General features: G+C 30.4%; 2 protein-coding genes across 2 annotated transcripts; one reads left to right on the top strand and one right to left on the bottom strand.

Moving 5' to 3' along the window:
- Positions 1–296: 296 nt before the first annotated feature.
- Positions 297–3,656, bottom strand: LOC146958069 (ER-based factor for assembly of V-ATPase). The gene is made up of 4 exons (XM_085741203.1): positions 3,348–3,656; positions 2,677–2,815; positions 1,204–1,289; positions 297–687 (listed from the first exon to the last, which is right to left on the bottom strand). The coding sequence occupies exons 1-4, from the start codon at positions 3,645–3,647 to the stop codon at positions 529–531; spliced, it is 684 nt and encodes a 227-aa protein (XP_085597329.1). The 5' UTR covers positions 3,648–3,656; the 3' UTR covers positions 297–528.
- Positions 3,657–11,445: 7,789 nt separating this feature from the next.
- Positions 11,446–11,913, top strand: LOC146958070 (uncharacterized). Its single transcript, XM_085751530.1, has one exon. It carries the CDS (start codon positions 11,446–11,448, stop codon positions 11,911–11,913), a length of 468 nt encoding a protein of 155 aa, XP_085607656.1.
- The last annotated feature ends 6,297 nt before the right edge of the window (positions 11,914–18,210 follow it).

Below are 18,210 nucleotides of genomic sequence, written 5' to 3' on the forward strand. Positions count from 1 at the left end.
GGAATTGGGGCTTTTTTAAATGCCCTTTAAATCCCTCTTCCAATGCTTATATAAAGGTTTACCCACCCTGCCAAACAAAGACTGTGTGACAGCATCATCATATATAAAGAAGTTAATAATTATACAACAATATCTGCGAAACAATGTAGCACACAAGAATGGAAACACAGAAAGATGAGTTCAGTGAAACCATGCTGGACATTTGACGCGTTAACTATTAAGACCAACAGAAGAAAGCATGTTGCTACATTGCTTAGCCGCTTGAACTGAATAAAACAACAGGAATCAGTGCATGCTTCAGGTCCATATGTATCTATTTCATTGCTTATCAGAACTAAAAGGTGCACATCATGAACATATTTGATGAAACATTCAGCTCAGTTAAAAAAGAATTGATACATTGTGCAAAAACCACTTCTAAGTTATCTATAACTGAGAACAGTGTTTTACAATTACAATGGACTACACTATAATTTTGTATTATTGGTACTATATGCATAACTGAAACACAGCCACCTTTGATCATGTCTACAGGTTTTTCTTGAGACTGGATGTGGAAAATGATGATCTCGGTTTTTGATTTGATTTCCTTTTTTTGTTGCTATCTAGATCGGAATTTCTAATAATGAAAAGGAAAGTCTCAACAAGCATGGCACCCACCAACCCAAGAATTCCTCCAGCTGCATTCTGAAAGCATAGATAAGAAAGGAAAAAAAGGATACGAAGAGATATGAGAATTCATCTAAACTATTTGACACGATAAATAAACGACAATAACATAAAGAGGGGATGCTTAGCAATCTACATGGTTTATGATAGTTTGGACTATTTTTGGTGGCCTCGTAATCAAAAGGTGTTCAATACACAGTTGCCTTGGATGTGGAAAAGATTGTAAAAGTGGCAAAACTGAAAGCTTAGAGTTGGCTCACTACGGGATTATCTGGTTTTAGATATGTTGTTTCATCTTTGGTTGATAAATCATGCTGCTTGTTTCAGTGTTTCTGAAAATTTCGGCATATAGTTTATTAAGTTGGATATTTTTTTGTTCTTCGGTGTTTCCCTAGGTAGTTTGTTGGGGTCCCTCTTAAGTTGGTTTGTAATTCTATGACATAATTTGGTATCTCTTATGCTAAATTTATCTTTTGTCAATAAATTATTTTAGCTTATAAAAAAAGGTAATGTCAAACAGATTTTAGACAATACCATGGCAGGACTGTGATCAAACAGAGCTCTAAATGCTGCATATCCAACAAGATAGCCAGTAAACATTGTAACCAAAACATGCAAACCTGAAAAAAATTAAAAAAGAAATCAAATAAAAATACTTCAGAGATATGCAGGCTTAAACCGCGTCTATAATAGACTAGAGAAACTACATCTGGCAAGACACATGCACCTAGAAAATAGAGAGGGGAAAAAATTCTACAAATTGTAATATGAATTCAGTTTTCTTATAATAGAGAGAATATTAAAGGGACTATGTTTTCAGTAATATCAACACTCGCAATCACTGAGGAAAGTCTACCAACACAAGAAATTGCCTAACTTCTTCACTGACAACAGCAAGTAATTAAAATTGATAACTATTATCAATTACAGTAAAACATAGTACATTATCCGGTGAAAGGTTTAAATATCAAAAGTGAACTAAAGGAAGCAAAATTGTAGTTGTGATTGGAAATGATATTCAAGTGTTTGAACATCCTGTTGCTATATATAACAAGTACTGTAAATCGGTTATTGCACAAAGATAACTAACATAATCCACTAGTACCACCAACATATACTACTAACATAAAGTAAAATGTTTACACAGAAAAGTCTCATTACCAGAGTCATACAGTAAGTGCCACATGCCCAACACAATGTCCCCTTTTCAAACCAAAAGGCATGTTTTTTCTTTTCTATTTCATTACATATATTATGTTTCCATGTTACTAAGTTCAATCAAGAACTTCATACAAAAATCAAAATAAACTCTGTTACGGTGGAAGTGCGTAAAATACCCAATAAAACTACAATTGAGAACATACGGATTGCAATTTTGCGAGTCCAGGTTTGCTCAATTTATCTACCCTCCATTTCTTGTCCATTTCTGAAAGAGATAGGCACAAGTGATAGATTAGGGGCATCCATTTTAATAACTGGACCTCACTAATCTTCCACTTGTGTCTATCTCTCTCATAATGAACAGTAAATGAAGGATAGATAAATGGTCAAATCCGGACTCCAACTTTGCAGCCATACTAACAACTTCTATAAACAAAACCTCTGGACAAAGTACAAACAAACTGCATTACAGTGTATTGCATACTTGGCGCAGCAACAAAGTAAGGTACTTAAAAATGAGAACGTTGAGTAAAACAAGCTACTCTATATCCAACATCCAACAATACTACAACAACCAAGCTTTATCCCACCAAGTGGGGTCGGTTACATGAATCAAACGACACCAGTGTTCTGTCCAACAATAGTCAATCTAAATGAGCAAATTAATAAACCAAAGCTTCAGATACTCAAATGTATATTTTTTTAAAGTGAAAAGACAAGCTACTGATGAACAAAAATTATTTTCCAAATAACTAAATAAATGAACAGAGAAAGACGTACAGGCCACACAAAAAACTTTATAGATATGCTAAACCCTCATAGTAGACAAATGAAACAAGAATATACCAAATCCTAATTGATCCTTGTAAGAAGAGAATGGTTCTGCAACATCTTCCTTTGGTGCAATATCCTTCACAAGCTCTTGATATGCTTTCCTCTCTGCTATATCTTCCAATTTTTTTAACCTTGCCTTCAATTCTTCACTCTTCACACCAAAAGAGTCAACATGAAAGTTACTTGCATTGCTCCAAAACACACAAAAATCTCAAGCAGAACTTCATAAACAATTATAACAGTAATATAGAGGGTCCTTTTGTATTGATTTGTTTGAGCTTAACTACTTACATAAGCAACTGTGAGACTGCACGGGAGGGCTTATGAAAACAGTTTATTACATGTCTATAAGCTATTTTCAGCTTATTTCCATAAGCTTTAGAGAATAGCTTGTGAAAATACCTCATAACTTAATAGGAAACAGTTTGAATTTATTTTATCTTTTGTTATAGAAATAGGTTATACATAAGCACTCATATATAATCAATCACTTATGCTAAAAGTGCTTAATAATTAAGTTGGTTATCCAAACAAGGCCATAATCAATCATATCTTTTCCACATCGAATATCTAATTACATCACAAGAACAAATTTTGAAACTAGAAAAATAAAATAAAAATCTGAAAACTCATTTCGATGTATGAGAATAATGAAAAACAAGGAATTGAAAGTAGCGTTGGACCTTTTCTCTGGGTTTAGGGCTGGAGAAGATGAAGCTGGTACCCGATAAGAGTTGGGTCAATTCGGGTCTAGTGGATGGATCAGAGGCGATCCAGATAGCACGGAGTGGCTCATACGGTACGTCGGATTGGATGAGCAGATCGGAGCATTTTTGTCGGAGTTCGGCGGAGAGAGTGGTGTCGATGGACGCTTCGGAGAGAAAATCCCGAATGGAATGGGTGCTGGATATTACTAACCCGACTCGATTCGACATGTTTTCAGTAGCCATTTTTTGTTTCTGATGGTGGCACACATCATTCATGCGTGAAGACCATGGAAATACTCCTTTTTTTGTAATTAAATTCAAATGAAAATAGTAAAGTACCTATTTCAATTTTGATCTGGCACTAAATAAAAAGATTTACACTGTGTTTGGTAGAGGAGAATTAGGGGAGAGAGAAGTTAAGGGGAGAGAAATAGAAGAGAAGTTGGCTATTTCTCTTGTTTGGCAGACCAAAGAAATAGGGGAGAGAGAGTTAAAACATGTGGGACCCACATGTTTATATCTCTCCACATGAGCGAAGAAAGAGCTAAGAAAGGGTTATTTTTTTCAAACTTCCATATTTGCCCCACCATTGTTTCATGGTTTTGGTAGCCTATGAATCAGTGTTTTTTTCTTCCTTTTTTTTACCTGTTAGTTCGTTATGGTAGCCTATAAAGGGTCTTTTACCTGTGATTAGTGGTGATAAAGTGTTGCTTTCCTAATATATCCATTTGTCGAGTAGTACGGAATACAGTGAGTAAGTAAATTTTTAAAATTGACCTAATAATTGATTAAATTACATAAAAGCTAGAATTAATTTAACTTAATTCAATTAAACTAATGAATTTAATTTAACACAAAAAAAAAAAACTAATTAATTTTTAATTGATATAAATTTTAAATAAATAATTTAATTAAAGAAAATAAATTTGAATAAAAGATTAAATAATTTTAATGAATTTTTTTAATGTAGGGGTATCTTAGTACTTTTATAAATAATCAACACTTCTCTCTCTTCTATTTCTCTCATCTCTCTCTTATACCAAACAACACATCAAATCTACTCTATTTCTCACATATTTCTCTCTTCTCACTCTCTCTCTCACCTATTTCTCTCTTCACAACTTCTTTTCTAAACCAAACACAATGATTGGAATGGTTGGGATTTGCCAAAATCAATAGTGTGTGTGTGCGTGTATATAGATATATATATATATATATATATATATATATATATATATATATATATATATATATATATATATATATATAAGTAAGGTTTTTTATGCCACGTGTCACTTCCATATTCATTCTCAATATTTTTATTATTTTTTCTATTTTTAAAAACCAATATTTTATTTAACATAAATATCTCAACAAACTTTTGATCGTATGCACTCAGTAATCCTTATTTATTAATTTTGTTACGTCTGCAACAACTTAACCTAATTTTTTCCCGTTCATTTGCTTTATTAGGTTTGCAATTATTTAACCTAACAAATTTCATCTAAAAAAAATGCATTGCACACCAATTTCATTCCTATCCGCTTGCCTTTTTTTTTGAAGAAAATATTTTCTACCATATTAATGATCACGTATGATCATTCTATTTTATATTTTTTTTTGTCGAGAATTTTACACTTTTTTTTTGGATTTTTTTTTAATTTCATGCCTGTTTTTTTGACATCCTTATTTATCCTTATTTATTAATTTTGTTACGTCTGCAGCAACTTAACCTAATTTTTTCCCGCTCATTTGCAAATCCTTATTTATTAATTTTGTTAAGTCTGCAGCAACTTAACCTAATTTTTTCCCGCTCATTTGCAAATTAGGTTTACAATTATTTAACCTAACAAATTCCATCTAAAAAAATCCTTATTTTTTAATTTTGTTACGTCTGCAGCAATTTAACCTAATTTTTTCCCGCTCATTTGCAAATCCTTATTTATTAATTTTGTTAAGTCTGCAGCAACTTAACCTAATTTTTTCCCGCTCATATGCAAATTAGGTTTGCAATTATTTAACCTAACAAATTCCATCTAAAAAAATGCATCGCACCAATTTTATTCCTATCCTCTTGCCTTTTTTTTTTATTAAGCAAATATTTTCTACCCTAATCCTTATTTATTAATTGGGTTAATTAAGTAAATGGTCCCTATAAATATCCAGAATTTTGTTTTTAGTCCTTACAAAATAAAATCACACTTTTTAGTCCCTATAAAATTTTCCGTCAGCATTTTTAGTCCCTGTAATGATTTCCATCATCATTTTTAGTCCCTGTCAAAAATTTTTGTCAACATTTTTTGTCCCTAAAATGCTTAAGGAAAATGTCACAGGGACTAAAAAGTGTGATTTTATTTTATAGGGACTAAAAACAAAATTCTGAATGTTTATAGGGACCATTTACTTAATTAACCCTTATTAATTTTGTTAAGTCTGCAACAACTTAACCTAATTTTCTTTTATCAGATTTCATACATTTTATGAAGTGTTTTATTTTGACTACTATAGATTATCACGTGGTATTTTTTTCACCGTTACCAATTATATATTGCATTTCCCTTCAAAAAAATTATATATTGCATTTTATTATTCGTATGTCAATTTTTTTTACAATAAACCCGAGCGGAGCACGGGTCAAAAATCTAGTTTCTTTAAATTTTTATTGAATTTCTAATATTTTATGTAGCTGAAATATCTCAATCAATCAATATTAATCAATAGTATATATATAAAGCAAGATTTTTTATGCCACGTGTCACTTTCACATTTATTCGCTATATTTTTATCATTTTTCTATTTTTTAAAATCAATATTTAATTTGACATAAATCTCTCAACAAACTTTTGGTTTTATCTATTAAATATTTTACTTAACTTTTTTATTGAATTCCTAATATTTTATGTAACAGAAATATCTCAACAAATTACATACGATACCCTTCAACTATAAATCATCAATCAATCAATCAATAATATATATATATATATATATATATATATATATATATATATATCAATCAATCATCAATCAATCGATATTTCTTTAAATTTTTATTGAATTTCTAATATTTTATGTAGCTGAAATATCTCAATCAATCAATATCAATAGTATATATATAAAGTAAGGTTTTTATGTCACGTATCACTTCCACATTTATTCACTATATTTTTATCATTTTTCTATTTTTTAAAACCAATATTTAATTTGGCATAAATCTCTTAACAAACTTTTGGTCTTATCTATTAAATATTTTACTTAACTTTTTTATTGAATTCCTAATATTTTATGTAATAGAAATATCTCAACAAATTACATACGATACCCTTCAACTATAAATCATCAATCAATCAATAGTATATATATCAATCAATCATCAATCAATCAATCAATCAATATATATATATAAAGTAAGGTTTTTTATGCCACGTGTCACTTCCACGTTTATTAGCATTATTTTTATTATTTTTCTATTTTTTAAAACCAATATTTAATTTGGCATAAATATCTCAACATACTTTTGATCTTATCTATTAAATATTTTACTTAACTTTTTTATTGAATTCCTAATATTTTATGTAACTGAAATATCTCAACAAATTACATATGATACCCTTCAACTATAAATCATCAATCAATACTATCAATTAATTAATCAATCAATCAATCAATAGTGTGTATATATATATATATATATATATATATATATATATATAAAGTAAGGTTTTTTATGCCATGTGTCACTTCCACGTTTATTAGCGATATTTTTATTATTTTTCTATATTTTAAAACCAATATTTAATTTGGTATAAATATTTCAACAAACTTTTGATCTTATTTAATAAATATTTTACTTAACACCAAACGAGGTATTCGCAAATTACTAATCAAACAAAAATCTTTAATTAGGAAATCCAGTTATATATTATTTTATGTAACACAACAATTGTATAGTTTTATTAATTTAATAACGAATATGGATTTATGTGAGTCCGAAAACTTATAAAAAGTTAATTTTATTCTATATTAATATTTTTACTAAATCCCGTTAATTTCATCTGTGTGTGCATCTATAAATTTACGAGTATTTATAATATGGTTTATTTTATTATATTCGTGTGTATTTATTAAGATATTCGTCACATACCAATCCGTGATAAATTTTATTTGCAGATATCATACATAGAATTTTTTGATCTTGAATATGTTTAACCCGGGCAACGCCGGGTAAATACACTAGTAGAATATTATAACAATCTCTTGTATAAGAATTTATAAATTTTTAATAAAATATAAATTTAATTTTAAGCGTTAAAAATTTAAAATTCATATTTAACCTATAATTACAAAAAAAATTCAAAATTTTGAAGAATAAAGGTGAGTTTATTTAGAAGTTGTCACGAAAAACATTTGGAACAATAAAACTTGCTAAAAAAATTGAGACAGATAAAAAACAAAATTTAAGATTTTTTTTACAAATATTTGAGATATCTATATGATCCAAAAAATTATTTAACCTTTTTTTATTATTTATTTAATTTTTGCAAATTAGATGAGTTTTTGTATTTTTTTTATTGAAATAAAAGTTTAGGTCAATTAAGCTCCAAGCGCTCCTCGAGGTCGGGAAAGACTTCAAGATTCAACGAACTTTAATAGAGGTACTTAGATATCATTCATTAAATAGGTCATCATGTTGAGAGGTTCTCACACAAACTTTGAAAATTGATCTCACGACCTTGCAAGTGAGTCAGCTCCAAGAAAAAAAATAGAGTGGACAAACTTTCATTAGCTCAATTATGTAAAATTGAGTTATTTTTTGTTTGTATACCAAAAAATGTATTTTTAGTTGTTAATGTAACGCCCACTTTGATATTTAATTATTTTTATTAAGTTAGAGTCTATTTATGTGATTTATTTTAAATATGTGAGGTGTTGGTATTTTATTAAGTGGCTTTATTCTATTATTTATTAGAATATGAGAATTATTAGAGTAAGTAGATTTTGGGGTTAGAATAGAAAGAAGAGAGAGTTATTCGGCCTAAACAGATTTAGGAAGAGTATTTAGTATTATAAATAAGGAAGCTTAAGTTAGAAAGAGTTTTTACGTTAAACCGCTTTTTGGAAAAGATGAGAACAAGGAGAGAAGAGAAGAGAAGACAAAGAGAAGAGAGAAGAGGCTGCATCGATTGTTAAGGTAAGTGTGAGACTAACATTCAATACTATTATGTGTATGATTATAATGATTAGATTTAACGAGTTGTGGGAAGAGTTTGTGAGGATTGAGGAATTAGGGTTTTAAGTGAAGAATTGAGGATTAACCGATGAAAAGTTGTTAGATTGATGTAAAAACTGTGTACAGACCTTAGATAATCCATAGGATGATAGTTTTCTAATGTCGTTGGTCTGGTGTCAAAATGATTTATAGAACTTGAGTTATGGTGCACGTAGGTCACATTGAATTTTTATGGACTTTCTGCACAACTTTTCCTAATTTAAAATGAAAACTGGTATTGATCGGTACAGAATTAACCTTTGGTGTAAACATGAAAGTTTTAGATAATTTTGTTAGCTTTCCAATGGCTTTGGTTTGACGTGAAAATGACTTTTAGTTTCTGAGTTATGATGAAAATACTCCAAGGAGGTCTTAGCTAAATTGTACGGTGACAGCATTCTCTGTTTCATGTTTTTGCGTCTGTTTCACATGTTTCTGTTCTGAATTAGTCTTTGGTATAAACATGAAAGTTGTTGATAATTGTGATATCTTTCCAGTAGCTTTGGTTTGGCATGAAAATATGTTGTGGATAATTTATTATGTTTTTACAAAGATGCATGATGAATTGTTGATGTTTAAATACGATGTTATATGATGAATTGTTGATGTTTAAATACGATGTTATATGATGAATTGTTGATGTTTGAATACGATGTTATATGATGAATTGTTGATGTTTCAGCACGATGTTATATGACGTTGTTTATGATTGATGAATATGAAATTATGATGTGAAGTCGCTGTCATTGTCGTTACCACAGTTGTCGTCAATGTCTTCAAAGTTGTAAGTTGTTTGTCGATGTCGTTGAAGTTGTTAAGTCATCAAGTTGTTATGACGTTATGTTGTCAAGATGTTAAGATGTTAAGAAGTTATAAGATGTTCATGATGTTTCTAAGATGTAAGATGTTGAGTCCATGCATACTCATTTAAAGCGATGAGGGTTCAAGCCCTGAAGCCTTGTGCTCAAAAGTGACGAGGGTTCAAGCCATGGGAGCCTATTTATGCTCAATAGTGACGAGGGCTTATGCCCTAGAATGGTACCACATGCATTTGCATTGTCAAAATGTTTTAAGATGAAAGAGTTGCATAGTCGAGTTAAGATGATTTAAGACGAAAGAGTTGCATAGTCAAGATGATTTAAGACGAAAGAGTTGCATAGTCGAGTCAAGTCATTAAGTTGTGATGTTTGATGAAGTATCTAATGATGAATTATGATTAAGATGATGTATGATGTTATGATATACGATGATATATGATGTTATGATTAAGATGATATATGATGTTTATGTTTATGATTAAGATGCTATGTGATGTTTGTGATTATTATAATGATGATGATATATGATAATGCTTACGACTAATGTTTGATGATATATGAAGATGTTCATGATTATTATGTCGATGATATGTGATGATGTTTGTGATATTATTGATGACATGTGATGATGTTTATGACTAATGTAGGGAGAGTAATGATACTAGTTAATGAAGTTTAAGATGTTAGATATAATTGTTGAATTATATGCTTAATATTATTGTTTTGTGAATCTCACCCCTTCTGCTTGAAAATGTTGCTCTTCGTATGAGTAACTTGCAGGTAATCAAGATTAGGCGTGATCGTGAGTGGACTCCTCACAAGTGTGTCTTTAGGTGCTCTGATACGTAACGGGATGGGAGTTTTGACATTGTTTTCTATTCCTTACGTATTGTTTTATAAGATTTTTAATGAAGTTGTTGAATTGAACTGATTACGATGTTTTAGACTATTTATGAGACTTTTATGATGAGGCATTATGTGCCAAAGACTATTTTTGGATGTTGAATAATTCCGCTGCAAGATATTAAGTACTTTGTTGATTGAATTTTTGAAGGATAAATTATTATTTATTCATTTATGATTTTTATGAAATGTGACATTCCGTTTACGATGAATTACTCTGATTTTATTAAGAAATTTTTATGTTGGGAAAACGGGGTGTTACAGTTAACATGTATAATATCATAAATCATAATTTTTTAAACCTAATGATAATAATTTTGTCAACAAAAGCTTATGTGGCAAGGGTTTGATTATGTGGCATTGTATGAGTTGATATGCTTATTTTCATGTGACTATTTTTGTGTTTGTTACGCGTTAAAAACAAAATAACAAAGAAACAAATGGTTAGACTTAGGGCCACAATTTTCGAAACCGTTAAACCTTTTTCGCGAATTCATAAAATGTTATGTTATCAACGAGGGTTCGATCCTCCATTAAGAAATATCATGTTCTTTTTTATTTATTGTTATCTATGTGTTATTCATTTCATGGTAATCAATGTTTTTTCAAAGACAACGATGTTTAAGTTATCTGTATAGGATGAGGAACTTGATGCAAAAGTACGACCCATTGTGGATGTTTTTAGATGTTATATAACAATTAAAATATATCAATAAGCAACCGTAATGGTAGTTGAATTGTCCTTCAATTGTAAATATTTTGATATTATGAAGTAATTGGAGTTAAAATATACTGAAAAGTTGACCCGTATATCGGTGGGAAAGGAATAAGAAAGTGAATGGTTTATTTTTTACTTTTTAAAAGAAAGTGAATGGTTTATGGTGATGCTAATGATGGGTTGATTTGTATTGTTGTTGGATAAAATATGATGTAATAATTGTTTAAATTGTTATGATGTTATATAACAATTAAAATATATCAATAAGCAACCGTAAAGATAGTTCAAAATCTCGCAAACCCTAAATCAACAAGCAGCTGGAGTCGCTGGAGTCGTCACCGTTGTTGCCGCTGCCTCTGCCGCCTAATGGACAACGGTTGTTTCATTCCTCCTAATGACGAAAAAGATGCAAGAAAACTTAGAGAGCACATCGTGAAAGTCGGAGAAGCTGCTAACAAGATCCTTGATCCTCACATGGACCACCTTCACGTGAAAAATATGAAAAAGGTGTGTGAATGTTGTTTCAAATGCTGTAACCAGAAATGGAGTGCTATAGACGGATTACAGGAATGTTTAAGTATTTGTGAGTCTGCTGTTGATGGTGACAAAGTCACATTTGACACTGAGTTCTCTCAGTTTCAAGAGAGGTTGGGTAAATCCTTGAAAATTTGTCAAGATTCTTACAAGGGAGCTGATTTTTCGAGAGAGATGGTGTCTTGCTGCGTCAGAGCAATGGATAATAGCACCGATGAAGAACTTCCTAAGCTTGCAAACAAGCTTAATGCTTCATTTGGTCTTGATAAGCAGGTTGGAAAAGGTAAAGATATAGCATAATGATTTGGCAGACTTGTTATCAAACTTTTAATGTTATCAGACTTTTATGCATTGTTTCACGCAATTGAGCGTTTTAATTAGTTGGACTAGGTTATGTAATTCCTTGAGTCTTGTGGGTGACGGCAGTTGTTTATATTTTGGAACCGAAGTGTAATATGGTATCTTAATTTTGAACTATCTTTAGTAAAGTTTAATTTCACTTCTAAATTTTTTTTTTTTGCTATTCTTATTTTTGATTGAATTTTTACGTAGATATATAGAATACTATAAGAATCTCACGTATAAGAATTTATAAATTTTTAACAAAATATAAATTTAATTTTAAGTGCTAAAAAATTAAAATTCATATTTAACCTACAACTACAAAAAAAAATGGATAGCACAACAAGTTTACTACATCTAGAATGAAAAAATTAAGCTCTTTCTCAACGCATAATTATGTCCACACAATTTTGGTTTCAATGTAATTCGAAACTTAACCTAAAATGATTCAAAACATTTTCTCACAATAACAGAATCAAACAATTTCCCTTTCTCTAACATTTGAAATCTTCTTAAAAAGGGAATGGTAGGTATGAGTATCAAGTTTAATACTTGAAACCAACATTTTACAATAAAAAGCAAATGCATGTGTAAAGTCTTCACTTTCAGATTAACCTCTAATCATTGTATTTCAAAAGATCACGTTTATTTTACCTGGTTGTTTGAAAATGTTGTAAGCATAAGACATGAGTGACGAGAGGGAAACAATCTTTAAAAGAAGTTGCTTACCCATTTATGGGGTTGTTAAGTGTGATACTGTGACTTATTGAAAATGCATGAATTTGTTTGATTCTCTGCTATGAAGAAACACATAGATGTAAAAACGTATATGTAAGAGAGCTTTACATTTTATTAAAATGCTTGGAAAATTTTTGATCCACCACGATTCATTTTTTCACATGTTCCTTTTTGATATAAGTTATCAAATATCAATAGTTTTTTTTTTCCATCGTATATGAATGCACGTAAAAATACAAATCTAGCTCAAAGATAAACATTGATTAAACAACAAAACTTTATACACGAAATCTACAGGGTTATACACACTTCCATAATGCACACAAACTAAAATATTTTTTGTTTTCAATCTTATAACACAAATAAAAAAACACTTTATTGCTGACTTCCTCCAAATTTTCTATTCGTAGAAAACATAGATCAAGTGGAAAATATTATATTTTGATTACAACCAATGTAATTTTGAATTTCAATTAGTTTTTTTGTTTTTTCAATTATAAACTAAATCAGTTGACGTTTTAACACAATTTTTTTTAAGGGTTACTCACACCACAATCTAACATTACATTTAAAAAACTCTCAATTCATTTTTTATAAAACTCCATTTTCAAAATCAAAACGGCAAACAGTTTTCACTCCATTTGCTATAATAACTATTCTAAATGATTTTGAAATGTAAATGCCAAAGTGTTTATATTTTGGGTTTATACATAAACACTTTTCATTCTCAATCGAGAAAGTTATCATGGATGTTGAGGTTTATGCCGTATTAGAGTATAGTGAATAAATCATGGTTAGTTAAAAGTAAGCTAGAGTTAGTTGGTTAGGTAGTTAAGAGTTAGTTAGACTAACTCACCCTATAAATATCCCTCACTGTTGTACTCTCTTGTTATCTTTTTCAATCTAATTCAATATGAATTGCAAGGATTATTCATTTGTTTCTACCTCTAATGCCTACTTCTCCTATGAACTTCATCTTCATCTCTTTGATCCTATTGTGTCTGACATGTCGTTCTCATTATTAAATCAACGTCTTTTAAGTTTTTTTACACATGTAACAAATAAATAAAAATAAATTTAAATATTTAAAAAATGTGACAAACACGGTATGAATATATATATATATATATATATATATGTGTGTGTGTGTGTGTGTGTGTGTGTGTGTGTGTGTGTGTGTGTGTGTGTGTGTGTGTGTGTGATTTTTTTCCTTTATCATTTAAAAAGTGTAACAAACTAGATGAGTATATTTATACTTACTTTTTCATTATCCCAATTATACCCTTAAACAACTTTTTATATAATAAAATTTTTTGTTGGTGTCATTAAAAAAAAATTAGATTATATTTATTTGTTATATAGTTGGTTCATTGAAATAGATAAATTGAACATGATTAGTTTAGTTTGTTATAATTTGAATGCAAAAAACATTTATATTTTTACTTTTAATCAAAATTAAAGTTTCATAAAAAACACCGTTCATAATTTTCAAACGTTAGCGCAATAAAAACGGCAGAAAGACAGGCATGTGAGTTCCCGTCTTTTCGCTAGTGTATATAAAAATTTGTTTATGCAGATATAAGTACATAAATTTTGCAACAGGTCCAGTGCAAACAATGAACAATCTTTTACACATAAAATAAAAAGTTGCTTAATAGAAACATTACATTAATTTTGATTTTGAAAATAGTCATGGGTTTTCAAAATTTTATCATATCAACTTTCTCATATATGTATATAAAAAATTGTTTATGTAGATATAAGTACATAAAATCAGCAACAGGTGTGGTGCAAACACTGAACAATATTTTCCATATAAAATAAAAAGTTACTTAATAGAAACACTACATTAATTTTGATTTTGAAAATAGTCACGAGTTTTCGAAATTTTATCATGTCAACTTTCTCATATAGGAATAGTCACGATTGTGATGTTGAAGACGACGATCGGTATTACTCTGATCAATCACGTAGAAGGGTCAGGAACCAAGTCAAGTTGCGTCGACCAGAAGCAATTTGTCATGAGAGGAGCAGTGCGATTGTGGTTGCTGGGCAGAAACCGCACGTTAACATGGAATCCAAAACTGATGCAGAGGCTGACTCGTCCTTGAAACGGTTTGTTACATTTTACGTTACAAATTTTCCTCCACAGACTTCAACTTTTTTTCTTAAGAAAGGGGTTTGAAGTATGTGGCATGCTTGAAGATGTTTTTGTGGCTAACAATAGGAATGTGTATGGGGATGTTTATGGTTTTGTACGGTATGCCAAAGTTCGTGATGTTGATAAATTATTAAAAGCGGTTAATAATGTGTCTTTTGGTCAATACTGTGTTCGTGCTGTACTCGCTAGGTTTGATAGGAAAACTAAGAGGAATGTGGTGAGGAAGGATGAGGGTGTAGGAGGCGAGGTTGCGGGGAAGACGGGTAGGAAGGCTGGTGTCGAGGGTGTTGGAGGAAAGGGATCAGAGGGAGAAAAAAGTAAGGCTGAGTTGAAGAAGGTGGGAGAGATGAAGGAGGGTGAAGGAGGCAAGGTGCTGGTGGGGTCTGTCCCGGTGAGGGTTCGTCGGAAGGAGAAGAGGGGTAACGAGGGTGAGGGTGTTGTGGAAGGTGGGGAGAAGGGGTTAGATAGAAGGGGTTTGATACATTTTATGTTATAGTAAAACTTTGTAAACAATAAACATATCACAAATTATTATCATTTGTATAAAAGTTGATGCATGGAGTAAGCATTGTTAGGGTTACATTTACAAACCACAAAAGTTGAATGCTTTGTTCTTCTATCCTTTATTATAAAAGCTAGACTTGCTTGGCTATCATGTTTGCCCTAATCCTCCTTACTTTGCCCTAATTCCCTAGCTTTTTTCCCTCCTAAACATGTACTAATTGCTCGAGTAATCTCATCCGTTCAAGCACTTGATCACATCCGTTTATTCAAACTTGAAAAAAGTTCTCTCACTTCGTTAATGCAATTGAATACGTATTAAAGCCTAATCAAGTCGGTTAACATTCCCCTACACTAATTGCTAATCAGAAATAACTAATTCCCCTACACTAATTGCTAATCAGAAATAACATAAACATCCCTTAGAGAGTGGCAATTGAAAATGTTTCACGCATACATTTTTTTACTGTTTCACGCATACACTAATTCCTATCACATTATTCTACTGACATTTCAATGTTTCACGTGCATTTTTTACACTATAATGTGCTATCCGATATAGAGTGATAGGAAGATATGCGTTTCAAGGTGAAATTTCCCTCGAATTTTACCACTAAAGTATGCACTAATCACTCTACCAATTACTACCTATTAAAAGCAATTATGACCTACTTATTTCAAATATTAACACGTATCAAGGTTGATTCAATTTTGAATATTAATTATTATGTATTGTTAATGGCAATTAAGAACGTAGTTAATGGCAATTAAAAACTTTTAAGTCGCATATTTTTGTATAGGAATTACTTTTAATTGTTTTTATGCATTATGAACCAATCACTCTACTGATTACTACCTATTAAAAGCAATTAACTACGTACTTATTTCAAAAATTAACACGTATCAAAGTTGATTCGATTTTGAATAGTAATTATTACGTACTGTTAAAGGCAATTAAGAACGTAGTTAATGGCTTGAAAACGTCGTTAATGACAATCAAAAACTTGAAAGTCGCATATTTTCGTATATGAATTACTTTTAATTGCTTTTATGCATTATGCACTAACCACTCTCCCAATTACTACCTATTAAAAGCAATTATGACGTACTTATTTCAAAAAATAACACGTATCAAAGTTGATTCGATTTGGAATAGTAATTATGACGTAGTGTTAATGGCAATCAAGAACGTAGTTAATGGCAATTAAAAACTTTTGAATAGTAATTATTATCAATAGAAGACTATGATTAATCACATTTGAAACTAACGAAGAGAATTGACAATTACCTATTTAAATACCACTTAGTTGTGCTAATACAACCATTCTCGACTTTAAGCAAATTTAACTCTTTCTTGCACTTGCTAATATGGCAAACATTTTCACCCCCATTTCAGCTGTGACAGGTGGAAAGAAAGATTTGAAGTTGATTGTCCGTGTGGCCCATATATGGCTGATCTGTGATAAGAAAAATCCAGACGATATCATCTTCATGAACATGATATTGGTTGATGAAAAGGTATATTATATAAATCGATTGTATAAATAAATGATCATTTTTTCAAGTTGCCACTACGATAACATATATGGTTTATGTTAATGACATGTTAGTTTTTGTTTAGCGAGGACGGATCCATGCCACTGTTCATAAGTTCCTGGTGCCAACGATTCAAGGAATGGTTGAAGAAGGAGGAACATATAAGCTAGAGAATGTCATGGTAGGATTTAATGAGGGGAATTACAAACTCTTGCCACACAAGCACAAACTTAATATGGAATTGGTGTAAGGCTTGGATCAAGTTTCAAAGGAGTCAATTTTTCTTTGTTTTATTTGTAATGACTATTAACAAGAGTTGCTTTAAGAGATGGGTTGAATGCAAACGAAAAAAAAGGGTTGATGATAACCAATGATGAATGTGAAAATACGAATGTCACTTCAAATGTCGTTTTTATAGTATTTCGTAATGTATGATAACTAATGTAAAATGTACGGTTTTCAAACTATATTAATGTCAAGATGATATGATTAATGTAATACATTTTTATCATGTGAATATTTCATATTTTTTTTATTATTATGATATAACTTATTCGTACATATTTTAGTCGGTAGGACCCGTGCGGAGCACTGGTCAATGGTCTAGTTTAAATAAATTAACTCAGGTCATTTTACCCTATACCCAACATCTATACCTCCACCCCAACAAATTATAAAAAAATTCCAATATTACCCCTTCTATCATTTTAACGTTTTACACTTTTCTTTCACCCCTCACTTTCAATATTTGAGTTCACCCCACATGGCAAGTCCATGTTTGTATTACCCGGAAAGAATAACGATTCCAGAAATTTGTTAATCATTCTTTCAAATTCTTCATGACGTGGAACCCATGTTAAATCCTTAATGCAATTGAATTGATTTTAGGCATAATTGAATTGAGATTTAAGGTGAAATCAAGCCATATAATCTGATCCATCTTTGCAATTTGAATTGGCCAATTATCAATTTTTGTTTAGAATTTTGATGTGTTACTTTTGAAAGAAAGAAAAAAAAGAATTGCTTTAAGGATAACACATTTATGTAATACTTCTCGTCTTCCGTAATTGTTGTGCTATATACTTCCTAATCCTATTACAAACATATCTTAGTGAGTATTAAATTGATCCCAAACAAATCAAACACTTTTCCATGTGTATTTGCGTTTTCTGAAACTGAAATCTGGAAAATGTAGGATTGTGTTTTCTGGAAACATTATCTAAAAACAAAAATCGATCTTCATGAATGAATATCAATCAAAAACGCAAAGAAAAATTGAATGAGATCTGAATCATAATACTCGCTATTGCGAAAAGCTG

The sequence above is a fragment of the Medicago sativa genome, chromosome 1, assembly GCF_051527215.1.
Source record: "Medicago sativa cultivar Bolivia chromosome 1, Bolivia_mono, whole genome shotgun sequence".
Taxonomy (NCBI): Eukaryota; Viridiplantae; Streptophyta; class Magnoliopsida; order Fabales; family Fabaceae; genus Medicago; species Medicago sativa.

Coding starts and splice junctions, on each gene's coding strand:
- LOC146958069 (XM_085741203.1), bottom strand. CDS start 3,647: ATGAATGATGTGTGCCACCATCAGAAACAAAAAATGGCTACTGAAAAC. Junction 2,816..3,347: donor GCCCTAAACCCAGAGAAAAG/GTCCAACGCTAC, acceptor TTTGGTGTGAAG/AGTGAAGAATTGAAGGCAAG. Junction 1,290..2,676: donor CAAGGATCAATTAGGATTTG/GTATATTCTTGT, acceptor AATTTTTTTCAG/GTTTGCATGTTTTGGTTACA.
- LOC146958070 (XM_085751530.1), top strand. CDS start 11,446: ATGGACAACGGTTGTTTCATTCCTCCTAATGACGAAAAAGATGCAAGA.